The sequence below is a fragment of the Labrus mixtus genome, chromosome 9, assembly GCF_963584025.1.
Source record: "Labrus mixtus chromosome 9, fLabMix1.1, whole genome shotgun sequence".
In the NCBI taxonomy this organism is placed as follows: domain Eukaryota; kingdom Metazoa; phylum Chordata; class Actinopteri; order Labriformes; family Labridae; genus Labrus; species Labrus mixtus.
The window spans coordinates 26,032,223-26,057,804 of record NC_083620.1 but is presented as its reverse complement, the minus strand read 5'-3'; the positions used below and the strand labels follow the sequence as shown (position 1 = coordinate 26,057,804).

Below are 25,582 nucleotides of genomic sequence, written 5' to 3'. Positions count from 1 at the left end.
TACAACAGATCAAAAATAAAGAATAAAAACATGTATTGTTTGATTAGGAACTTTAGTTTGTCAATAGTTCGTTCTCAAACTTGGATCATACAGTAAAATTGTCAAATAAAAGAAACCAAAGCGGCTCTGAGGGGTTAAACTGTTCACAAACACTTTATCACTATCATGTCAGAAACAACAAAGTGTTTTCTACTTTAATAACATTTTATTCTCACCTTTAAAAAGAGTTAAATCTCCTCTTAAACAGACACATGTCTAACTTAAACTTTGGTATGAGAGAAATTTCAAAAATCTTTTATAATTTAAAGCAAAAACAGGAAATGTTGAAATGGATCTTTGACCTAAACTGAAGTTTTTTTTTGGACAAAGTGAACTTGAACTGTGTGTGACTGTGTTCAGTTTGAAACATGATTCAAAGTGAATCACTTCTGATTTGTCTGGTAAACATGGGTGGAGATCTGCAAACAGAAGTCTGATAAGTTCAGCTTCACTTTGAAAACCTTTCAAACAGCTGCTTCCATCATTTACCCTCCTTTATAAATATCAGTTTTAAGTAAAGGGCTCTCGTATATATATCAAGTCAAGTCAACTTTATTTATATAGCACATTTATAACAGCCGAGGCGGACCAAAGTGCTGCACAGTAAATCAGGCAAAATACATTGCATCCAAAACATCATAAAGACACATAAGAGCAAAAAGTAAATTAAAACACAAAACAATAGTAAACGTTCTAGTAGACACTGCTGCTGGGATAAAACACTCGACTAGAGATAAAAGCCAAGGAAAAGAAATGTGTTTTTAAAAATGACTTGAACTGCTCAGTTGTGGCAGCAGATCTTATTTTAAATGGTAATCTGTTCCAAAGTGTCGGAGCTGCAACAAAAAAGTAGTTTTGAGCCTTGTTTTGGGCACGTCCAGGAGCAGCTGGTTGGAGGACCTCAGTGCTCTGGATGGAGCATGAACATGTAGTAGTTCACTTAGGTAGTGAGGTGTTGAGCCATTTAATGATTTAAAAGCCAGAAGTAAAAAATATATATGTCCCTTATCACCTCCTCATTGTGATTTATTAACACCACCGTGATGCACAAATCAAGACAAACAACTTTTGAGAACAAATTTGTCCGACCTGTTTAATCCACAAAGTCTTTTTTTTGTGCAGAATAATTACTCTCATTGGTAAACATGTCTTTTTAAGGACCAATATTTTCTCAGTCTAGTTCAAGACGATACAGTGTATAAAAGCATCAAAGGGCTGTGAGTGAGTTTACTCCAGTTTACAGTGTGTGTCAGCTTCCACGAGAAACACATTCAAATAAGATGCAAAGTTCTCCCCACATCCCTGAAACTAGTAACACGAGAAGTTAAGTTCACACAAAGTTAAACCTGTGCATCGTCACTCAACCTGCTGTTTCATCTACCTACAGTCACTCCACATCAGTTGATTTCACTCACACTCGGTTCAATATGACATCCCGGTCTGCTCAGAGGGGCTCTGATCTGCGCTCATACTGGCTGCTTGTGAATGTAGTCCTGTTGATCCTGCTCAGCGGGTGATTCGCCTCGTCCTCTACATCCGCTGGTCGGCTCACATCGGGCTGCTGCGGGTCTCTCGTGGGGCACCTGGTGGTGAGAAACACCCCCCCGATCAGCATCAGAGCAGAGGCGATCCATCCCATGTACAGTGCGGGACCCCAGTCTCTCCTCATCAGCACGACTCCCTCCAGCGGCTGACTGGTGTGATGGCACGTCCAAGCTATGGGAACCAGTAGCAGAATCCCAGTCAAAACAAAGACAGCCCCAGTGACAACTTTAACCTGGCCACGCTGGGGAAACCACACCGCCCCCACCGCTCCAATCACCACGGCAAAAGCCCCGGCTCCGATGGCAGCCATGATGAGGGCTCTCCATGTCCGAAAACTCCCAGACAGAGACATGAGAGACCGGTAGAAGGAGCAGTGCAGGCTACCGTCGTGGGCCAAGTCCCAGTGATCCCATTCCAGCCACACCCCGTCCCAGTATGCAGGCAGGGTGGCCGTGGTGTTGTCCAGAGAGCCGCTCACCTTCCACAGGGCCAGGCAGCGTGTCAGGATGGCACAGAGCCACCCTGTGAGGCCCAGAGCGAGGGCAGCGAGCTCCAGCCTCCGCTGCAGCAGCATGACTCCGGCCTGCTCCTACTCTCCACTGCAGGCCCCGACCGCCTAACCAGAAACAGCTGGCAGCAGAGGCGGGGCGGGGTGTTATTTTAACATGTGTGTGCATGTGGGAGAGCTAGAGACAATCTGTGTGTGTGTGTGTGTGTGTGTGTGTGTGTGTGTGTGTGTGTCTGCTTTGCTTGTCTGCTCGGTAAGGGGAAACCAGTTCTTTGGCATTCATGGGAAGGGGAAGGCACGGCATGGGCGGAGGAGAGAAATCCCCTCTTGTATGCTCTGCCATGGTTTCAAAACAATCCCTTTCTCCCATTTTTCTGCGGGGAGGCGAGACACAAAGACCTCCTCTGTGCTCTGACTTTCACCCACTGAGTCACGTTTCAGAGAGACCTCGATTTAAAGAGTTCACGAGTTCTTAATCAAGTTTTTCGACTCTGTCTTCTCCCAGTTAGCCGACTACTGAAGGGAGAACGGCTCTGACACCTAAAGGCCACCTTCCTCGACTCCTGACGGAAAAACAGATTGAGCTGCCACACGTTTGCTCTTGCAGTGTTTATTTTGAAATTCACTGGCGCCACAGTTTTCTAGCACGACAAACTTTCTCTGATTAAAATTTAAAAAAACAATGACGAAAACATGATCGTGTTTTTCTTCTCTTAAAAACAACAACATTCAGCTATAACTAAAACATCGAACTGTCTTTTGCAACAAAGTAGTTCTTCATATAGGAGGAGAAGAAAGCCATGGTATGATTTACTACTTCAAAAAGTTCTAACATAAGTTTATAACTTATGTGTCAGACTCACTAATCATCTAATAATATCTAAAAATCATTCTCATAATCCCATCTCATTTTTAAACCCATGTGAAGGAATGACAATAAGAAAACACAAAACACTGGTAGATAGTTGTATTGGCACAAAAGTGGACGGAATGAAAGTAACTGTGTTGATGACTGTGTCAGTCAGAAGGAAAACGACAACATACTTCAGTATTATTAAGTCACTGACCTAACATTCCTTGTATGTGTCTGGACATGTTTTGCAGTACCTGTATGTGGTCTGTGCATGTAAACGCTATGTATGGCTAAATGCATTGATCACAGAGTTCAGTTTATTCATCCTTAAAGGCTTTATATGTGATTTTTTTCATCCAGCAGATGTCGCCCCTTGAGCACCAGCATGAAACCAAAACAACTCGCGCTGCATTGTTGTGTTAGCATGCTAATGCTAGCGATCTTTATTATGCTCGTATCTTCACACTGCATGTAAATTTACCTGAAATGAGCGTGATCTAGAAACACAGTTAAGCAGTGAGTACAGTATGTTCTATGCATAGGTCTTTTATCCTTGCCTATTTCATAGTGAGTTTTGAATCGTGTCCCTGTGAACCACAACTGTTCCTGTCACTCACTGTTTATTAGAAAAACAAGAAAAGTAGCACAAGATTCGATCAAGGCGTCGGCTGTTATACATGCAGGTGTGAAGTGCGGCTTTGCTACCCAGATTCTGCTGTTTTGTGCCGCTGCTTGACTTTTTTGTTTGTTTTTTTAAAATAAAAATCAAGTTTAGAATCAAGAACTATATTCCCGCGTATTCACTTTTATACGCGAGGGGAGGAGTCAGCCGGCCGTCCTGGCGATGTAAACAAAGTGAAGATAGGACTCTGAAAACTCTGAAAACATCACAGACAGTGGGACTCGGGTGTTACACCCATTGTAGACAGTCATGACTCACAGAGTTATTTTCAGAGGATATACTTGATTTATATTATATTTAAGAGTGAAAAATCACATAGAAAAACTTTAAGTGTTGGTTTGTTTGTGTTTTCTGTGTTCAGCTGGCAGTCCTCACTTCACACATAGTTTTTGATGGCGTAGCTGTGGGTGGCCGTCCTGGCCAGCGTGTACCCACTGGAGCTGAACCGCCCCCTCTGCTGTGGGCAGCTCGTGCACAGAATGGCTCCTCCACAGAACAGCAGCCCAGACGTCACAAAGCCGATATATATGGCCGCTCCCATCTCCCTCTTCAGCACCTCGGGGACGCGCGGGTTGTAAAAGTCTCTGATGATGGAGTTGGCGGTCCAGGAGACCGCAACAATAGTGGTGAGGGCCGAGAGGCAGAAGATGGCCCCGGAGCTCAGCACCACCCGGGCCTTGATCCTCGGGTGACCCAGGCAGTTGGTGCAGCGTGCTCCCAGGAGAAAGACGAGGAAGCCCAGACATCCCAGCACCAGGCTGATGCAGAGAAGGCCGCGGGCCGCCTGGAGGTCAGGAGACAGGTCCAGCAGGGCATCGTAGAGCTTACACTGCATCTGACCCGTGTACTCGCTGACGCAGGTCATCCACAGCCCCTCCCAGAACACCTGCATGACCACCAGGTGAGTGCCGATGAACGCCGTCACCTTCCACATGGGCAGAGCGCAGATCAGGATGGTGCCGGCTACACCTATCATAGAGAGGCTGATACCCAGCTCCTGCAGAGCCATGTCTCTGCAGACCCTGAGAGACACAAAGAGAGGGAGGGGGGGACAAAAACATTTGAGTATTGATTCAGAAAGTACACATGTAAGATCCCTCTTTTAACATCCTGACATGTTGTTGAATAAAGTTAGAAAGGCATGATGTTTACTTTGTGATTCTTTTAATTCTTAAATTTTAAAAAACTAAAATGTTATTTTCTGCTTCAGGTCAACATGATGTTCACGTGAGCTGAAGGAAGGTCAGGTATGATGAGGTCAGAAGTGATAACAGTGTCTCAGGGTTTTTTTTTCATATACGTAGTTTCTCATCACAGACGTCATGAGGAAAAAATGTGGAGGTTTTCTAGTCATGGAGGCAAAGTGCCACTAGGGAGCAGCACGTCTCAAAAGAAGAACACAGATTAAGGATATTACTCTGAGGACCCGAGGTCATAAACTGATGATGTCAACAAATTGAGCGGAAATGAGGTTTGATTTGAAGAGATAAGTTCCAAAATAATATATTTGAACGGTTTAGAAAAAGAAAGATTCTTTTACTTGTTGACATGTAAACCAAATGTTTTCAAACTCGCCATCTTCAGACATTTCTTACTTTATTTGAATCATCATATCCAGTGTTTTGCAGACTTTGTTTAATTGTTTAATACTGTAGAGGAAGCTCGAAGTCCCAAGACAAATTTCCCCAAGGGGACATAAAAGTGTCTCGCATCTCATCGCATCCAAATAGATTTAATTTTTTTCTAATCAGAATATTTATGTAGAGTGGCAGAGTTACCTTTAATGAAGTGTCTGCTGTTTTTTACTCTCCGTCTTATATAATATAGAGACGATAATAAAATATCATAAATTCTTCAAAATGCTGATTCTTGACCAAATCTTAGACAACTCTGCATGTGGATAATAAGAGAGACACCCTTAACCAGGAGACTTGTTTATTTAGTGGATTTATTGTCACTGTTAGTTTTGAGTTGAATGATTCATCTTAGACATTCTTCTTTTATTCTCGAGTGTTTATGAGGTTTTTGTTTTTAAGTGAATATTTTGTTGCGTTGGTAAAGAGGAAAGTTTAATCATTTCACTTACAAACGTCAGAATTAATGTCTGACCTTTACATTCAAACAAGACAGAACTGATCGACTTGAAATGTCAGTGTAACAATGTCCTCATGTGTTTATCATTTTCCTCTCGGGAGTGGAGGAAGTTGCTGTGGGGTGAAATCTGCAGGTGAACCCTGAGAAAACTTAACACACTTCACATCCTTCCTGAGACATCGGAGTAACTTAATCATTTCTGATCTGCAGCTGATAACATGAGGAGACGCTCCAGTCTGGTTTGGTGCGACTGTAAACTAAAAAAAAACAAAATTTTTCTAACTCAAACCCCAAGTGTTTGAGAGAAGTAGGTGAACATGTTCGCTTCATAATGATCATATCATAGTTTTAGTTACATTTCCTGGCCAGTATTTATGAAGCACACGTTGGCAGTGATGGATACAACTTCACGTCTTTACTAAACAAATCACCTCGGAGATGTAGAGTCCCTGAGTCACCGTGTTCACTCGCTGGATAATGACCTCTGCCTGACAAACAGGTTCTCTCAGAGTTTGGTTCAAATAACAACAGGTGCATTTCTGGATATATAAACAAGAAGCATGATAGAAACAAAAGACATTAGAAGGTCATCTATTTAATGAATCAAAACTTGAATAAATTATTTTCTTAAAACCCTCAGATGTAAAACAAAGATAATTTAAACTAACCCCAAATCCATGTTCATGACCCAGAACATAACCATATATATAATACTATAATCATTCATCTATATAAAATAAAGTTAAAGTGCCTTACAGAAAACAACAACAGATAAAAACAAGAGAACTGAGACACAGAAATCTTCATACATCCGGTACAGTGCGATCCTCTTAAAGACAAAGTGCATGTTTCCTTCATGGTTTGTTGTCTGTGTGTATGTCCTTTTTCTTGATGTTTCACAGCAACTGGTTCAATTTGATTTTTACGCCTTGTGGCCGCCAAAAAAAGAAACGACAGTCATCATCAACCCGTCTTCTCCTCGTCAACATCAGACGCGTCAAATGTACGTCTTTGTAAAAGATCGGGCTGAGTCCTGTCTACTACTTCCTCCTGCGTCGTTCAGGAAGTACTTCACGGAGGGGCTCTCGTCCTCTTTGCGGGGGCAGTTGGTACACAGAAGTGCTCCTCCCACAAGCAGCAGCGCCCCGGCCCCCCAGCCGATGTAAAGAGTGGCCCCCAATTCCCTCTTCTGGGCGTCGACAAGCACAGTGCTGTAGAAGTTTCTTATGATGATGCTTGCGGTCCAGGAGACAGGGATGAGGCAGAGGAGTCCACTGATGATCAGTAAGACACCTGCTGCTACTGAAGCCTTGGCCTTGGCCCTCTCCTCTGGAATGAAGTTTGTGCACTTCCCTCCAACGAAGGCGATGAGGATCCCGACGAGGCCTACGACGATAGACACCACCACCAGAGCCCGGGCCCCCTGCAGGTCGGTGCTCAGAGCCAGCATGGAGTCGTACACCTTACACTGCAACTGGCCCGTACTCTGGACCACGCAGCTCATCCAGATGCCCTCCCAGACCACCTGCGATGTCACTATGTTGCTCCCGATGAAGGCAGTGACTCGCCACATGGGAGTGGCGCAGACGATGAGCACCCCGATCCAGCCAAAGAGGGCCAGGGCGCAGCCGGCCATCTGCATCCCCATGGAAGCCATCGTCTTCTCTCTCTCTCTCTCTCTCTCTCTCTCTCTGGTCGTCTCTGAGAGAATATTAGGAGCTGTTCAGGTTGTTAGTGTGCATCTGAAGAATGGAAGGCGTGAAAGCATAGCTATTAAGGACCTCACAGGGCCTGCCAGAGAATACCAGCCATGCAGGATTCTTTAAAGGAATGACAATGAAGGCTTGAGTTTCGACTGTTCTTGTGGATGGAGAGGAGGATTGTGTTACAGAGGGTTTTGTTCGTACTTCGACAAGGTGTGTCAGAAAATGCACCGAACTGAAAAAAAAAAAGTGCACAGAGCAAAGTGCACAAATTGTGTGAGAGACACGCACGGTACCGTCCAATACGAGCGTGCAAGAGCAGAAAGGGTAAAGTCTGCAAACAATCCCAGCCCCCTCAACACAGTCTTAACCCAGTGATAGTGCATAAATCACTGCAGGTCGTTAATAGAACTGAACATTTTTCAGTAAATATCTACACATTGTTTCGCTCCAGAAATCAGCTCAATGTTATCAAGAAAATCAGACCTGGGTTACCACCGTTTGCTGCTTTCTTTTACTTTTAAGGAATCATTTCATTTCTATGTGAGACCCATGCCAGGGTGAAAAAATGTCCTCGTATTTTCTGCTGACATTTGTCTGCACTATTTTGGAGCGTTTGTCTTCACTGCAAACACTGACATTTTATTATTATTAATAATAATTTTATATTTTGACCTTCTTTAATATCTTATTACCAAACGCTTAATATAAGCCACATCCACCTGACGAGTCCAGATAAACATTTTAGTTCAAGAATGGCTCATGAGTAGTTAGAAGATCTGCCAATCTGACGAGCAAACTTTAGTTAAGTTGCTTATAAATTAAACATTTCACCTTGAATAAGACAATAGATCGAATTTCAAGTAACTTAACATTTACATTCTGTTTGTTTCATTTGCAGATATTTCCTGATTACAAGCACTTCAGGCCTTATTTGTTGCTTCTTATATGTTGAAATCAGTAATCATCTGCTGGACCTGTCTGTGTGTATGTGTATTTGCCCTCCATTGCCCGTCTCTGAGTGTAACTGAGTGTAAGGGGTGCTGGGTCGTTTGTTTCTAGTCCAGCCTTCTGTGTTCACTTATAAGGTTTCCCTGGCAGCCGTGTTTTCTGGGTCTCCTGGATAATGTAGTTTCGAGTCAGCTGTGCTCATTTTTCGGTGCATTATTTATTTTAGGAAGCTTGTTTTGGCTCTATACAATGTCTTTGTTTTTCCCCTCTCCAAACTGTCAACCCCCTCCTGACATAAAATACATAAAGGTCATTAAAAAGCTGTAAAACTATAGTTACTATCACCCAGGATGAATTACTTTAAGAAAAAAAAAATGCTATACATTTGGATGATTCATAAACTGAAACCTATTTTTAATCATTGGTTGGTTAGTTAACCAGACTGTGATGCATGCGAGTGACTTCAGCACATAGTTATTAACCGAGAACAGGTCCAGGTAGATTCTCTCTCTCAAGGATCACACAGGAATGTGATACCAGGTGAAATGAGCAACACAACAGGGTGTGTTTGTTCACCTCAGTGAAACCTCTGTTACACTAAGCTGTCATCATGTTTGTGATGAGACGACATGGCCCTGGTTCATTTGTTTCCAGTGGCTGAACCTCGCTCTGTACGCAGGAATCAATGCTGCACAAGACTTCAGTTTCTGATGTCGTTTTGAATTCACAAACGAGGAAACTCCTTAAAAAAAAATTGCAGAGCAAACTGCTTTGATTGTCTTAAAGATGAAAACATAAAGCCACGTGAGGATAACATATCTGATGTGTATTTGGATTGATGTACACCCAAGTGCATTGATCCAAAAGATGCTGAAATATATCTTCAGAAATATTTTGGAAACGTGTCGGAAATGTTCAGAAGCTTCATTTAAAAAGTTTCAACACTAAAAAAGAGGAAAAAAAAGAAAAAGAACAAAAGGGCAAAGGTCATGTGATGGATGTCATTCAGTGTGTCCTATTAGCATTTGTAAAGGCAATACACAGAGTTTTCTGATCTGGTGCAACAAGCTGCTCGACGACTGGGTAGACTCGTTTGTATATTAGTTGTAAATAAATTTGAATATGAGTTAAGAGAAGAAAAGTAAGAAAGGGAAATTAAAGGGGTAGGGATATAAGTTTTACTTCTACTTATTCCTTTTAAGACACTGTTACTTTTAAATTACCTTATAGGCTATTAAATTCTAGTTTCATCTCATTCGTTCATTCAATACATACAAGAGCACCAAATACGTGTTAATCCCCGACTGAAAATAGTCCCTACTATTTAGTCATACTAAATAAAAGTAGATTCAGCATTCAAAGATTTACAACACTGGCCAGTGCCCCTGTAATACTGAGCTTGGTCCCCCCTGTGGCCCCCCCTCCAAAAGGAAGAGCCCCCCTTAAAACACATTAACACAGTATATGACTCAACAACCAGACCAACAATCTGATATTAAATACTTTTACTGAAACAAATATAAATCATGGTATTTTATGTTGTGGTATTTAATGATGGTTGCTATTATTTGGCATAATATATATTCTATTTTTTTTTTAAAGTAATCATCTTTGACTATTTTTCACCTGGGTTTAATGTTCCCCTCTGACAAAACAACTGGCCCCAGTTTGACCCCCTCAGTAAAAGTGGTCTAGAACCGCCACTGAGTAAAAGTGATACAAAGAGGCCTGAGAACCAAAGGTAGAGGTGAAGTGAAGTCATAAGGCTTTAAGAGGATTTGTCTTTTCATTGTTTATCATCTCACTGTGTAGTGAATATGCAGAAGAGTAGTAATTTATTTTATACACAGGAAATAAATAAATAAAAACAAAGGCATTTCATTTTAATAAATGAAAACAAAACACACATTTTTTTGAGTTTTAAGTTTTAGATTCTTATATTTACCCTTTTAACAAATCTTATTATTTGAGGCACTACTAGTTTCTTAGAGCCAGACACAGCCTTTAAGATTGAAGCTTAAGCTCGTTGTTATTGTGGAATCAAAAGTCAATGACCGGAAACCCCACACAGAAAAAACCCCCCACTGTTTTCATGTAAATACCAAAGAGGACACGTTCACCCTCTTATGTCTTCAGCGTTACATTAACCCTCACCGGACTTTTAATACTGCACCGTTTGTACATTTTGTGTTTTTATATTTCTTATGTTCTATTATAAATATTTGTAATTACTTCTTTTATTGTGTTTTATTTCAGTTCTTGCTATTTTGCTTTATTTCCTTTGTTAACTGTTTTTGCACCAAGACAAATTCCTTGTATGTGTAAATGTCCTTGGCAAGAATAAATGATTCTGATTCTGATTTAGGTCTACCGAGGTCAATATGGTTGTCCCTTCTCTAAAAAGATGTTCTACAGCATCAAACTGTATTTTTAGCCACTGCGGCTTTATACTTCAACACGTTAAACAGCTTCTCCTAGTTAGTCTGACCTACCTTTGTTTATTTTGACGTTTTGAATGCTGCTTTACGGGTTCAAAAGTAAAACGGCTGGTTCTGTGAAGAAGCTTTTAGCTTGCACAGAAGACTAGAAACTGGTTGAACTGGTTTAAAGTCTGAGAGAAGAACTGGAGCTGCTTCTTTCTTGTCAGACTTTCTGTCTTGTGATCTATGTGGGTTAAAATTCAAGGCCCTTGTATTTCCTGTGAGCAGGACTTTGATAACTCATGCATGAAGTATTTATGATTCAATACTTACAATCACTGCTCCTGACCTGATTTAAGTTTGTTTACTACCTAACCCTTGGTGATGAATTCATTTTAAGTCTTTCCAGCCGTCAACAATCAAACCTTAAATGTAAACAACAAAGATAAAGCAGAACATATTTAGGTCAACTCTAAACTGAAAAAAGTGCTTTGACAAAGGATTACAATGTGTTAATGTTTTATTAAAAATCTGTGATTTCTGTTTACAGAGACAAGGAAAGTGTAAAGTACTTTACATTATAAATTCACAACATATCAGTGGTACACAAGTTTATTTCCATCATAGCTTTTTTTCATTCTCCTAGTCCAGCTTAGATTTACCAAACAATCAGAGAAAAATAAGGTTTCATACAAGCTTCATAAAAAATATTTCTCATTCAGTCCAGTCATTCGGCTGTTGGAAGACTTTCAAAGCCAGTACTGCCGTTGCACATCACATCTCTGTGTTTCTCATTCCTCAAGAAACACTCTCTCGTGCCTTACCAAATCTGAATTTCTCTCAGTGTGTCAACTTCAGTGAGACATAAACATGTGCCGTCTGATATTCACAGCAAAAGGACGGTCAAGAATAGAGTCTTTTTTTTTTAAGGAGAGTGGATCTCTTAGACGTAGGCTCGGCTGGTTGCTGTGGATCTGGCCCCGGCGTACTTGACTGGATACTCTGGACCCTCTTTGGGTGGGCAGGAGCTACAGAGGAGGGCACCTCCAAGGATGAGGAGACCAGCTGTGCCCCAGCCGATGTAGAGTGCAGCCCCCAGCTCTCTCCTCTGAGCGTTGGTCAGGAGGGGGTTGTAGAAATCCCTGATGATGGTGTTGGCAGACCAGCAGACAGGGATGAGGATCAGAACACCGGCACAAATGAAGACTATTCCAGCAGCGATGGCCACCCTAGATTTGGCTCGTTCGTTCTCCACAAAGTTGGTGCACTTTCCTCCTGCGATGCCAAGGATGACCCCGAACGCTGACACGATAATGGCGATGACCACTAGAGCCCTGGCCGCCTGGAGGTCCTGAGGAAGGGCCAGCAGCGAGTCGTAGATCTTGCACTGCATCTGGCCCGTGCTCTGCGTCACACAGTTCATCCACAAGCCTTCCCAGATGACTTGCGCTGTCACAATGTTGGCTCCAATGAAGGCCGTGACCTTCCACATGGGCAAGGCACAAACAATGATGGTTCCCAGGAAACCGACGATGGCCAGGGCATAGCCCAGCATCTGTCTTCCCATTGACACCATGGTGATGTCTTCTTTAAGTCTCTTGGATCTGAAGTAGAGTTTCTGGAGCAGGTCAGCTCAGCCGAAAGTCGAATATATACTGTGGAACATTTCCGCTGGGTATAAGTACTGTATGTCTTTCTTGAGGGTGGAGTCAGGATGTCCTGCTTTCTGACCTGAAACCAGGGCGGTGATTTACCTGCCCGACCAGATTCTTCACATGATTCCAATGGGGAGCGGTTTCGACGAGACGAGCATCAGTTTGAAACGACTCTATGCTAATGAGGCCCGTGAGCAGGAAAACATATTCGTAAGTGGAACAATGCACTGCCATTGACAAACATTTGATCGGGCGAAGGCACAGGTCATGTCAAAGGTTTCAAGGTTTAAAAAAAAATACTGACCAGGATAAGAGTATCACCGGAAGTCATACGACAACAGCAGGGGTCGTTAGTTATGGTTCTGTTTCCTGTTTTTAATTTTGATTTGATTTAATGAACTCTAAAGGTTTATAATGTCTCATTGTGTATTTCAGATGAGCCAGTAAGATACTCAGATTATTTAATTAAATCAAAACAATAATTGAAATGATTTTCCAGAATATTTTTGATAACTCTTATATCCGTACAGCTTGAATTTGATCATTTTTATTTCTCAAGTATAGAAAGACAAACACCAGGGCTCGGATCTTTGATGATCAGAACTGTATTATTTCACATCATGCATCATGTAATAAATTATGTTGAAATAATAACTTCAAAGACAAATGTATAAATTACAACGTTTTATTGAAACTCTTCAGAATATATTTTTTCAAACTGAGGTGGTATTTACAAAAAAACAACACATCACATAACATCACTATTTACAAAATCAGATCTGTGGGACAAGGACATGAACACATTTGTGCTAATTTAACAGCCCTGCTGTCACAACGTTGCTCTTTTATCGAGGCTTCACGACGTAGAAATATTTCACAAAAATCGATCTCAAAGAGAAAACATTTCTATAAAAACATTTATCAAAATTAAACATCTTTTAACTGCTTAGTTTGGCTGATTTCAGATCCCAACACTGTATCAGAGTACACGCCATTCTCTAGAAAAAAAACATCATGTATTTTGGTGCAATATTAGTTTCTTAAGGTAAACAATGACCTGAGCCACCGCAGCAGTAATCTCAGTCTTTACCCTCTTTGTGTCCTTTCAGGGTTTTTTTTTATTGGTACTGTCGAGGAGCGTAGACGGTTGGTGCTGCGTACAGTTTGGGGGGTCCATACGACCCGCTGTACGCTCGGCTGGACGGGGGAACATACACAGGGCTGTAGGTTGGCGGGTTTGTGGCGGCATAAGGGTACACAGGGGGTCCTTGTTGGTAGCCGGGGTATCCATACATAGGTCTGGAAGGAGGGCAGGATGTGCAGAGGATGATCCCCCCGATGAGGAGGATTAAAGCAGAGGCCCAGCCGATGTAGATGGCAGCTCCTACCTCCCTCTTCTGTGTTTCAATAGTAAGGGGGCTCTCAAAGTCTGTGATGGTCACAGCTGCAGACCAGCAGACAGGGATCAGGACCAAGATGGCAGAAGCAATGATGAGACATCCTCCTAAGATCACCACCTTGGCCATCGATGATTCTTTCTTCAGACAGCTGGTGCACTTGGCTCCGATGAAGGTGACCATGAAGCCGACGAAGGCGAAGATTAGGGAGATGATGACCAGGGCTCGGCCGGTCTGCAGATCCCTCGACAGCCGCTGAACAGACTCGTTCAGCTTGCACTGCATTTGTCCCGTGCTCTGCATCACACAGTTCATCCACAGGCCGTCCCACACTACCTGGCCTGTCACAATGTTGGCTCCGATGAAGGTGGTCACTCGCCACATCGGGATCCCAGTGGTCACCGCCACACCAATAAAACCGATAAAGCTGATGACCTGACCTGCCGTTTCCTTGGCAATCTTCCCCATGGTGAAGAGGCCTCGTCTGAGGCAGGAGAGAGAATAATATGAGCACACAGGTCTGCTTCTCTTTCGGGAAATGCCAGAGCTCTGTCACTCGTTGATTGTTGGTAAGAATTTACTGGGGGAGGGCCATGGTTAGTTCTTCTGGTAAAACAAGATTCCCTTGCTAGAGGAGTGGCCTCCATTTTTAAACAATGCTTTGTTTTTGTTCTTGGATGACAAGCACTCATATGCAGATTTCTTAGCAGTAAAGATGGGTTTATTGGTTGATGTTTCAGACACTTAGTCACTTCAAAGGTCCTCAAAGCAGCTCAGATCATCACAGATAGATACTGATCAAGTTACGTCTTGTTGTTGCCTCCACAAACATGCTCTTTACTGTAAACCAGAGTTTTGGCAAGGCATCTTGACCACTGAATACCAAAACACACTAATGAACTGCGTTACCTTTTGAGTCCCAAAGTCTAAAGACATTTTCTAGTTCTTTATTGTTTTTTGTGTTATCGTTTGCTTTTGATACAATTTTCAGAGAAAAGAGTGGACAGAAATTGTGAGCTTCTTCTTATTTCGTCTGCGGTGTGTTTTCCCAAAACTAATTGTTATGAACAAACAGCAGACATGTTGCTTCTCCTAAGGTTTATAAGGATGTTGAAAAATGGAGCTAAAGCGCTCATACATCAGAGCAGATAGGCTTTCACAAAATTGGTGTTGTAGGATTTTTAAAAGATGCTTCTGTTGACTCAACAGTCGTTGTGACCCTGACATGACGTAATATGTTTGGCATTCTTCGGTCCCCAAATCAAGACATGACTACTGTGCCGGCTAAGACAGATGGTGAGCCCCAAGCTGAGGGGAAGATATTTTCTCTTTCAGCACAGATTGATATCATTTGAAGGAATGACGAGACACAGTAAGTCAGTCACATGTACTGAAACTGCCGCTTTGCATTTGAACAAAAAAGTACCTACAAAATCTGATGGATGCTGTTATGTAAACAAACAGACGACACTCCATTGTTCACAGACCGAATGCTGTCATTTGATACTGAAAACCAGATCAACACTGGGAGCTAGAGAAGAGAATTATCAGAAATATAGAAACAATGCTTTATCGGTGCATGCCTCTTTGGTCTATAGCTCATACAATTAATTTCCTTTTATAACTAAACGGCTTAAAAGTTCAGGTTCAAAGGATGTCATTTATTCTATTTCCTGTGTCTAATGTAAAAAAAGCAGCAACCTGCCTGCATATTATTGTTCAGTAAGTTCAGAACATCAGTTCCTTAGCTTCCACTGTGGCATTGATTTCATAACCCTTCCCTCGTTTTACCCTCTGCATCACTCGTATACCCTTTGAGATTCTCAGACATATCAAGCAAGCATTCGTCCAGTAGATAAACATTTTATTTACAGTGACAGAACACTACAACATAATGAAACACAGAAATGTTGTTCAGGTTGTGTGAAAATGCAAAAAGAAACCCGAGACATGCGAGAGAAAAAAAAAAACATTTCTGACACCATTTTACATTCTTATTACACAGAAGTCCAAGACGTGCATTAAGATAGCTGCATGTTGTGTTTGCTCTACATGTTGTGTTTGCTCTACATGTTGTGTTTGCTCTACATGTTGTGTTTGCTCTACATGTTGTGTTTGCTCTACATGTTGTGTTTGCTCTACATGTTGTGTTTGTTCCATGTGAGTGAAAAATGAGATAATCTATGTGAAATATGTTGTGGCCTACAATCTGATTAAATATTTACATGGGTTTATAAGAATAATAGTCCAAGTCTTAGTTATGAATCCAATATTTATACCTTGCTGGATAAGACAAACAACCACTGTGAGAAAGGTCACGACGCTTTCACAAACTACAATCAAACTCAGCGTTCAGCTCGTGGCAAACCGATCGCATTGTTAGAAATATTTTAAAGTTTGAAGCAAGTTTCCATTCCTGTGGCCCTTTAAGAGTCTCTGTTGGAAGTCCTCATACATATTCTCTTGATGTGGAGGTTGACTTCACAGGAGAGAATTTGGGGACGTAGTGGGGGTGTTCATGTTTGGGTGGGCAGTTCCAGCACAGTAAACCCCCTCCCATCATCAGCAGAGCCGCGGCCCCCCAGCCGATGTAAAGCGACGCTCCCAACTCGTACCTCTGGGCTGCGATCACTAACGGGTTGTAGAAGTCTCTGACGATGGTGTGGGCGGACCAGGAGACGGGGATGAGGCAGAGCAACCCGGAGACGATGAACATAACTCCAGCCACGATGCAAGCCTTCGCCTTGGCTCGCTCGTCATCGATGCAGTTGGTGCATTTCCCTCCAGCAATGGACATACACAGTCCGAGTATCCCAATCAGGATGGAGATGATGATCATGGCACGAGCGGCCTGCAGGTCCGGAGCCAGAGCGAGCATGGAGTCGTACACCTTACACTGCATCTGGCCCGTACTCTGCACCACACAGTTCATCCACATGCCCTGCCAGATGGTCTGAGCCGTGATGATGTTGGCCCCGACAAAAGCAGTGACCTTCCACATGGGCATGGCACACACCACGATGACCATGAACCAGCCAATCACAGACAGCGATATACCGATGAGCTGAATCCCCTGAGACACCATCTCGGCCCGGCTTTGTTCCTCGCACAATTAAAATCCAGAAAGAGAGCCAAGTGGAAAGAGGCGAGGTTGTATTTATAGGCTGTTGTGTGAGAAGTAGGACACAGACATGAGGGTATGTGATACCACAACACTCAGCTCCCATTGGCTGGACGGAGTTTACACACAAACAGAGACCCAGGGACCTCTAGGAGTGCTGACCTACAAGAATCCAAAGCTTCAAGGTCAGAAACAAACAAAAGAAACATGTTTACGTCCAAACCACTTTTGATCTTCTCAACTTAAGTTAAGGCTTAAGAGGGGTTTGAATCCAAATTACAAACAAAGCTCGATTCAATTTATTATAACCCTGAATCTTTTAACATCGGAGTAACTTTTTCCTCTTCTTCTCTTTCTTTTAATTTAATTTTATTCTTCCATTTTATATAACTAATTTGTTTGTTTGCCTTCAGATGTTAAATATCGTTGAGAAAGGGACGAAAACCTTGATGGAGGGAAAAATTCATGAATTTATGCAATACAGATCCAAGCTACCTCAGTTTTGATTTCTGTATTGTAAGTGTTATTTTTAGTATTTCCACATCACTGGTAGACACAACCTTTTGACACCACACCACACCTCTTATAAAAATTTAAAATATTGTCATCCTTATGGTGACAATTTAGTTTTTCCTATGTCATTTTCTCCACTTAAAAAACACACTTGCTTCTTAATGGGTCTATAAAACATGAGGATAAAGGATAAAGGAGGGTGTATAAACTATAAACTGTAGTTTAATTCTCAACACTGATCAACCCTCACCAAGTGGATTAATATTGTTTTTAAGCTGTTCCATATTTATCACACTACGATGAGCTGTGTGCACTCTGGCAAGGTGCATGTAATTCTCTACATGCTTATCAGAGCTCACCTGCATACCTGTGATTTTTTTTTTTTTTATCAAACTTGGCTCCAGCCCGTTTTTTAAATTTCCTATCTTTGATCCGAGCATTAAATGGAAAATGTGCGCACACAAAAACAGACAACAAAATAAAAAAAATAAAAAAATTTGAGGATCCGATTTGGATTCTCATTTGAACATTAAAAGAACTAATGATCCACAGATTACTGCTGTGCCTAATATTTACACACGACTGTGTGAGACTCCTGGAAGTGTTAGTCTGTGTACAGCAAGGGGCAGTGTTTGACAAGCAAAGACTTCAGCAAAGTTCAGAAAAGATAAATCTAAGTATAGAATCTAAATGCATCCCATAATAGCCCAGACTTGTTTTTAATAATTTAGATAATCTATCGGATTATTTTGTTGCCAATTGTATTTATTTTTAAGTAACTCTGTGAAGATCACGTTTCATTTCAGATTACTTTTAGGCTACTTGGCAATAAACCTACGTGGCTTATTGCCCAGTAATCTGAAGTCAGTATTTAATTAGCAATAGAAACATTTAGATTAAAATGTTCTCTTAAAAAAGAGGAAGTAAAGTTGGAGTATTTTATTATATATGAGGATAAACTCTGAGCTACTTTTGTAAAAATCAGTGTATCATTATTTGTATAGCTATCAATCAAATCTGTAGAGGGGTTAGAGGGAGAGGCACACCTTCCTCCTTCTTCCTGAAACCTCCTTTCTCTCCGATTGTTAAACTGTTTCAATAATAATATCAATATCAATCTGGAAGAACATACACAACGTGATCATTCAATATTGATTAAAAAAAAAACTTTATTTACAGTTTCAGACAGACATGCATACATTCAAATGAAATGATATATTTAAGGGCAGAAATGTATGAAAACAAAGAAAAATACATCGAATTCATCTCATCAAATGTACATGTTGTGTGTTGTTGTAACATGTATTTACTAGACTCCCTCTCACATGCGTTTTGTCACTCAGTCCTCATGAACAGCTGTTTGGGTGTGGTGCACATCGCTCATTCTCCGCACTGATGAAACAAATCCTTAAGTGCTGTAACATTAAATCATCAAACAGAACTGTGACCACAATAAAATCCCTGTGAAATTCAGATCATACTTATTGTGGTTGCATGAACAAATCCTGGACAACAAAGCATTTGATTAAAGTCTTTTTTTCAGTCTCTTGGCCTTGTCATCTGGCTGTTATCTTCTCAGACGTAGTCTTTGGGTGCAGATGAGCGGGCAGCTGAGTATTTGGCAGAGTAGTTATCCTTGGGGGGGCAGTTGGCACAGAGGAGCGCACCGCCCAGGATGAGGAGGGCTGAGGCCCCCCAGCCGATGAAGAGTGCAGCACCCATCTCCCTTTTCTGAGCTCCAATCACGAGTGGGTTGTAGAAGTCCCTGACGATGGTGTTTGCCGTCCAGCACACGGGGATGAGGCACATAACTCCAGCGATGATGAAGAACACACCTGCGGCCACGCCGATTTTGGCTTTGGTGACCTCATCGTCCACACAGTTGGTGCATTTCCCCCCTGCCAGGGCCAGGAGTATGCCCAGGACGCCGACCATAATGGAGATGATGACGAGGGCGCGGGCAGCCTGCAGGTCAGAGCTCAGGGCCAGCATGGAGTCGTACACCTTACATTGCATCTGGCCTGTGCTCTGGACCACGCAGTCCATCCAGATCCCCTCCCAGACGCTTTGAGCAGTGACAATGTTGCCGCCGATGAAAGCTGTCACCTTCCACTGGGGCAGGGCGCAGATAACGATGACCCCAATCCAGCCGATAACGCACAGGGCAGTGTCCATCATCTGAAAGCCTGCTGACACCATGACTCCTCACAAAGCTTTACAGTTGTTCGAAAAAAAAAGGTCCAAAAGTTGTTTCTCTAGATCAGTTAGGTCTTGCTTAAGAGATCCCAAAGAGTAAATGTTTGGTCAGCTGGTCTTTTATACATTTTACTCGGGAGGGGCTTGACACACACTCGCACAAACTGTCGCACAGAGCTGCTTGCCACCACATCCCCCTCCCAGCTGGGGGCATGTGTCATCATGTCAGTTTTTGTCTCAGTCGTGTCGTAATCGGTAACACTTTACATCATATTACTGCATGTATCTATCTGTAAATCTCAGTCACTAACCACCTACTTTCCCTGGGAGCTCTTGAGCTCTCCTAGGCTCCTCAAGATCGTCGGTTGACGGCTTGCCAGAACAACCCCCACCCCACCACTACCCCCTCCCCACCGGATCGTGGGTTGGCGGCCTGCCAGAACAACCCCCCCACACCCCCTCCCCTCCCCACCGGATTGCTGATGGACGGTCTACCTCCCCCCACCCCCTTGCTCTCTATCCCTCTTCCTGCATCTTATCCCATCTCTCCCCCTATCCCTTTCCAAGCCCGGCGCAGTCTAGGCCTGTGAAGTCTGTTTCGTCATGAGCCGGGGATCCGGCCGAAGATTTCTGCCTTTTAATAAGGCAGTTTTTTCTTACCACTGTAACTTTTGCTGCTTTGCTAAAGTGCTCATGATGGATAGGCCGGATCTTTGTAACATAACAATGAGTAAGGTATTTTACCTGCTTCTTGTAAAGTGTCTCGAGATAACACTTGTTATGAGTTGACGCTATACAAATAAAAGTTGATTGATTGATTGATTGACTTTATATTGAGGTGCTTGTAATAAGCATTAATAACAGGTAATAAGTCACTTATAAGACCTTATTAGAGTCTTATTAACACAAATAAGACTATAGAAGTGTTAATATAGACGTAATTATCACATTTATTGTCTTATAAGACACTTATAGGCTCTTATTAGAAACGTACTAACACTTTATATACCGTCATAAACATTAATAAGATGTTTATGAACATTAATAAGACTTCATGAATGTTAATTAAACTATAAATTTATTTATAATTGGCTTGTAATTTATTAATTAACACAAAGAAACTTGTTTATAGACCACTTATCAACGTTCATAAGATGTTTATTGTCATTGATAAGACTTTATTAGGTTCATATTAATGCCTTAAAAAGGTTAATAAATACTTGTGTTTCATAGTACAGTTATTACAGTAAAGTGTCCTCTATTGTCTTATCAATAAAAAGCTCAACAGTAAATTGATAAAGAAAATCTTTAACCTTTTCTTGTAGTACAACAGAGCTAACGGAAAAGTGTGAATAAAAACAGATGTTATTTCAATACTTGGTGTTAAGTGCTTAAATTGAGATGAAGCCTGTGTTGATGCTGACGTGCATGTTTATCTATAGGGGTGGTGTGACCTGTCTGTAGGTCAGGTTTTGGTAAAAGGCGGATTTTGGGCTCATCCAGAAGACCATCCATCGACAAGAGCATCCACCATAGAACTGTGAGCAGCTAACTGGATAGTGAGCCCAACCTTCGAGACCTCAAGTGGGATTAAGAAGGCTGTTTCTTCTAAGGAAGAACTTCCTTCGCTACTTCATAGAGCAGAACAGATTAAACAGAAACACACACCTGGATTGAGCCCCAATGAAAAAGACTGGGCTTAGACACTTCAAATGTTTGTTTTATTTCATGTGCACACTTTATTAATTAAGTTGTTAATTGCATTAGTAAATTGTATATTGTAATCTTGACCTGCAATATTTGTGTTCCTTACATACAAAGTTTGAAAATGTATTCCTGTGTGCATCTCTTCACTGGTATTCAGACCTTGGGCTCAAGGTGTCCTAGTCTTCTGATGTTTGTCCACCTTCAACACTTTATTTACAGTAACATGGGTTAAAAACAACTATGCTTTTTCCCTGAATATGATCAGATATGTTGGTAGCTATGACAGACCAAATGTTTTCATAATGCTGTTTACAGTTAACGTTAAAGATAATACTTGTCTTTGTAGTAGCATTTTTTTTTCAAAAACTGTTTGAGTGGAAGTTCAATAGACCTCCTTTTTGTTAGTTGGACCCTGTTCCCACTGAGCTGTTAATAAGTGCATAATAAAGTATTTATTAACCTTTATAAGGAGTGTTCCCACTTTAGATCCAGTACCTGCAGAGGAGCTTTATTAACTCTTAATAAGTGCATAATAAAGTATTTATTAACCTTCATAAGGCATTAATATGAACCTAATAATGTCTTATCAATGTCAATAAACATCTTATGAACGTTGATAAGTGGTCTATAAACAAGTTTCTTTGTGTTAATTAATATCTTACAAGCCAATTATAAATTAATTTATAGTTTAATTAACACTCATGAAGTCTTATTAATGTTAATAAACATCTTATTAATGTTTATGACGGTATATAAAGTGTTAATACGTTTCTAATAAGAGCCTATAAGTGTCTTATAAGACATAATAAATGTGTTAATTATGCCTATATTAACACTTATATAGTCTTATTTGTGTTAATAAGAATCTAATAAGGTCTTATAAGTGACTTATTACCTGTTATTAATGCTTATTACAAGCATCTTAATATAAAGTGTTACCTAGTAATCTTTACAGGTGGAAAAACCACACCGTGACTCACAGGGATGCAGAACAATTGAGCAGACTTCTTTTTTTTAAACAGCCACACCTTCAAAGTTGCGGTATTTTGGCGGCCATTAAAAGCTTTTTTTAGTCCTATTTTCTGTTTTACATATTTTCTGTTACATGCTTTGTTTACGGTGTCTTAAAATACGACATCAAAGCTGTTAAGGAACTCAAAGTAGTCACTGAAGTCTGCAAAGAAATTAAGGTTTTACTTTGAGGCTAAAGGGGAGCACTAAATATTTCATTGCTAATATATAAAAGAGATAAAGATATAAAAACAGGTTTCTGAGACTGTGGGTTTTAAACACATGACATTTGGTTTCTAATGTGGTCAGCACATGCTCTCTATCCTCTAATGTCAAAACAAGATTCATTTAAATCAAGTCATATTTCATATTTCTGTTTCTACAAGCCTTCATACTTCTTTTAGAGTCTTGAGGTTCACACTTTGGGAAAAGTAAATCAAGTTTTTATTAAGTTTTTTTCATTTTTAACTTCTTGAGTTTTAGATTGAGACAAAGTTTTAACACACAAACTACTTCGGCACACAACTTCACAAAATTATAAACTGAAAGTCTACACGTGTAAAAAATATAATTTTCTCCATTACTTTTTTTCATTCAACCCATTTACATGTAAAACACTGAATTTAACAAGTTTACTGTGTTGAGAATGACTCTGGTTTATTGTTTATTATCCGGTAATGATCAACAAAATCGTATTTTTACCTCCTTAAAGTGGTCGTGAATAATGACCGTTTTAATTACTTATCTCAACTAAAAACTGCATAATGAAGCATGCTGCAAAACCCATTCTGGTATTTTAATCGATCACGACACATTGCCCGAATTATTGTTTGCTACAATCAAGTACAAATCCCATCTCACATTGATTTAAACACACCTACTAACACAGTATAAGAGAAAAGCACTGACGACACAGCTAAACGACATCGCCGAGAGATTTTTTTATAATGAGCAGAAAACAAAAACAAGGACCACAAACTTTCAACAAGGATGCCAAATGATTTCAAACATGTTCTTCTTATAAACTCCAATCACAAGGAAGTGTAGTATCAGAGCATGCATGAGAGAAAAACAAAGATCAAAGCTGACCTTTCAGGGATGTCAGTCCTTTAAGGCTGGAGAGCTGAAGCCTGCTGCAGGTTTTCTTTGGAGAAAGATGTGCACTCCTCAGTCTGACGGTCTAATCGATAGTTTCCCTCAGCAGTGAGAAGACAGCAGGAGGGACATGTTGGGGGAAATGGTCACACTATGCCATGTGGTCCCAGATGACAATGTTGTAAAAAAAAAAAAAAAAAAAAAAAAGAGGAAATAGTGAGAGGGGGCTAAGAGACGTAGAGAGAGAATCAGATTGTTTCAAAAATGAATAGAGGCAGTGTTATAGAGCCAAAACTGCTGTTAGGACTATAATGACTCTATTTTATCCAAGGCAGGATCATTTAAGCCTCTTCGGTCTGGCCATGGAGATTGGGTTCCACACACAAGGAGCCACAGAGGAATTTCCCCAATTAGGGATCTGAGGAGAGATGGTTTCAGGTGAGATTAGTCCTGATGTGAAGGTCCTGAATAGGCTGCAGGAAGGCCACAGTCACCTGTTTTTGAACAATTAACATTTGATCAACAACTCACATGCACACATGAGGATTCTTCTTCTTCTTTCAGTTTACTGAATCAGATTCTAAGTAACACTAATATGCTTAATCCTATATTTATATATGGAGGTCATGCTTAATGTAACCAGTTTAATTTTAATTGTAACAGAAAATGTTAGATTAAAATGTTCTCTTAAAAAAGAGGAAGTAAAGTTGGAGTATTTTATAATATATGAGGATAAACTCTGAGCTACTTTTGTAAAAATCAATGTATCATTGTTTGTATAGCTATCAATCAAATCTGTAGAGGGGTTAGAGGGAGAGGCACACCTTCCTCCTTCTTCCTGAAACCTCCTTTCTCTCCGATTGTTAAACTGTTTCAATAATAATATCAATATCAATCTGGAAGAACATACACAACGTGATCATTCAATATTGATTAAAAAAAACCTTTATTTACAGTTTCAGAAAGACATGCATACATTCAAATGAAATGATATATTTAAGGGCAGAAATGTATGAAAACATAGAAAAATACATCGAATTCAGCTCATCAAATGTACATGTTGTGTGTTGTTGTAACATGTATTTACTAGACTCCCTCTCACATGCGTTTTGTCACTCAGTCCTCATGAACAGCTGTTTGGGTGTGGTGCACATCGCTCATTCTCCGCACTGATGAAACAAATCCTTAAGTGCTGTAACATTAAATCATCAAACAGAACTGTGACCACAATAAAATCCCTGTGAAATTCAGATCATACTTATTGTGGTTGCATGAACAAATCCTGGACAACAAAGCATTTGATTAAAGTCTTTTTTTCAGTCTCTTGGCCTTGTCATCTGGCTGTTATCTTCTCAGACGTAGTCTTTGGGTGCAGATGAGCGGGCAGCTGAGTATTTGGCAGAGTAGTTATCCTTGGGGGGGCAGTTGGCACAGAGGAGCGCACCGCCCAGGATGAGGAGGGCTGAGGCCCCCCAGCCGATGAAGAGTGCAGCACCCATCTCCATTTTCTGAGCTCCATTCACGAGTGGGTTGTAGAAGTCCCTGACGATGGTGTTTGCCGTCCAGCACACGGGGATGAGGCACATAACTCCAGTGATGATGAAGAACACACCTGCGGCCACGCCGATTTTGGCTTTGGTGACCTCATCGTCCACACAGTTGGTGCATTTCCCCCCTGCCAGGGCCAGGAGTATGCCCAGGACGCCGACCATAATGGAGATGATGACGAGGGCGCGGGCAGCCTGCAGGTCAGAGCTCAGGGCCAGCATGGAGTCGTACACCTTACATTGCATCTGGCCTGTGCTCTGGACCACGCAGTCCATCCAGATCCCCTTCCAGGTGGTTTGAGCAGTGACAATGTTGTTGCCGATGAAAGCTGTCACCTTCCACTGGGGCAGGGCGCAGATAACGATGACCCCAATCCAGCCGATAATGCACAGGGCAGTGCCCAACATCTGAAAGCCTGCTGACACCATGACTCCTCACAAAGCTTTACAGTTATTCGAAAGAAAAGGTCCAAAAGTTGTTTCTCTAGATCAGTTAGGTCTTGCTTAAGAGATCCCAAAGAGTAAATGTTTGGTCAGGGTTGGAG

The 25,582-nt window shown here is 41.3% G+C and overlaps 6 protein-coding genes across 7 annotated transcripts in view; all 6 read right to left on the bottom strand.

Annotated features, from left to right (window-relative positions):
• Positions 1-140: 140 nt before the first annotated feature.
• Positions 141-2,319, bottom strand: LOC132980812 (claudin-4-like). Its single transcript, XM_061047155.1, has one exon. The coding sequence runs from the start codon at positions 2,156-2,158 to the stop codon at positions 1,484-1,486; it is 675 nt and encodes a 224-aa protein (XP_060903138.1). The 5' UTR covers positions 2,159-2,319; the 3' UTR covers positions 141-1,483.
• A 325-nt stretch (positions 2,320-2,644) lies between these two features.
• cldnj (claudin j) lies at positions 2,645-24,842 on the bottom strand. Its single transcript, XM_061047156.1, has 2 exons — positions 23,485-24,842; positions 2,645-4,649 (listed from the first exon to the last, which is right to left on the bottom strand). Exon 2 carries the CDS (start codon positions 4,634-4,636, stop codon positions 4,004-4,006), a length of 633 nt encoding a protein of 210 aa, XP_060903139.1. The 5' UTR covers positions 4,637-4,649; positions 23,485-24,842; the 3' UTR covers positions 2,645-4,003.
• LOC132980807 (cytochrome P450 2G1-like) overlaps positions 5,638-25,582 on the bottom strand; it is a 102,191-nt gene continuing 82,246 nt past the window's right edge. The window contains exon 9 of the mRNA XM_061047148.1: positions 5,638-5,648. The gene's annotated coding sequence lies outside the window, so the exon portion shown is untranslated. The remainder of the gene's footprint in view (positions 5,649-25,582) is intronic.
• Positions 6,297-12,468, bottom strand: LOC132980815 (claudin-4-like). Of its 2 annotated transcripts, XM_061047158.1 has the most exons (2): positions 11,889-12,468; positions 6,297-7,381 (listed from the first exon to the last, which is right to left on the bottom strand). In XM_061047158.1, exons 1-2 carry the CDS (start codon positions 12,369-12,371, stop codon positions 6,719-6,721), a joined length of 1,146 nt encoding a protein of 381 aa, XP_060903141.1. In that variant the 5' UTR covers positions 12,372-12,468; the 3' UTR covers positions 6,297-6,718. The 2 variants fall into 2 exon arrangements, with proteins under 2 accessions (XP_060903141.1, XP_060903140.1); XM_061047157.1 differs by lacking the exon at positions 6,297-7,381 and having other exon boundaries at positions 11,298-12,462.
• LOC132980817 (claudin-6-like) lies at positions 13,122-16,989 on the bottom strand. The gene is made up of 2 exons (XM_061047161.1): positions 16,463-16,989; positions 13,122-14,331 (listed from the first exon to the last, which is right to left on the bottom strand). The coding sequence occupies exons 1-2, from the start codon at positions 16,930-16,932 to the stop codon at positions 13,569-13,571; spliced, it is 1,233 nt and encodes a 410-aa protein (XP_060903144.1). The 5' UTR covers positions 16,933-16,989; the 3' UTR covers positions 13,122-13,568.
• LOC132980818 (claudin-4-like) lies at positions 18,633-25,582 on the bottom strand. Its single transcript, XM_061047162.1, has 2 exons — positions 24,986-25,582; positions 18,633-19,685 (listed from the first exon to the last, which is right to left on the bottom strand). The coding sequence occupies exons 1-2, from the start codon at positions 25,464-25,466 to the stop codon at positions 19,057-19,059; spliced, it is 1,110 nt and encodes a 369-aa protein (XP_060903145.1). The 5' UTR covers positions 25,467-25,582; the 3' UTR covers positions 18,633-19,056.

Bases quoted from the DNA above. Each gene is read 5' to 3' on its own strand.
- LOC132980818 (XM_061047162.1), bottom strand. From the start codon at position 25,466: ATGGTGTCAGCAGGCTTTCAGATGTTGGGCACTGCCCTGTGCATTATC. The intron at 19,686-24,985 runs GTGCTGCACTCT...AAGCTTTGTGAG, and splicing joins AGCTCAGAAAATGGAGATGG to GAGTCATGGTGTCAGCAGGC.
- LOC132980817 (XM_061047161.1), bottom strand. From the start codon at position 16,932: ATGGTGTCTCAGGGGATTCAGCTCATCGGTATATCGCTGTCTGTGATT. The intron at 14,332-16,462 runs GTACGAGTTGGG...CTCCTGCCTCAG, and splicing joins TTAGTGATCGCAGCCCAGAG to ACGAGGCCTCTTCACCATGG.
- LOC132980815 (XM_061047158.1), bottom strand. From the start codon at position 12,371: ATGGTGTCAATGGGAAGACAGATGCTGGGCTATGCCCTGGCCATCGTC. The intron at 7,382-11,888 runs GCTGCACTCTAC...GAGAGAGAGAAG, and splicing joins CTCAGAGGAGAGAGCTGGGG to ACGATGGCTTCCATGGGGAT.
- cldnj (XM_061047156.1), bottom strand. From the start codon at position 4,636: ATGGCTCTGCAGGAGCTGGGTATCAGCCTCTCTATGATAGGTGTAGCC.
- LOC132980812 (XM_061047155.1), bottom strand. From the start codon at position 2,158: ATGCTGCTGCAGCGGAGGCTGGAGCTCGCTGCCCTCGCTCTGGGCCTC.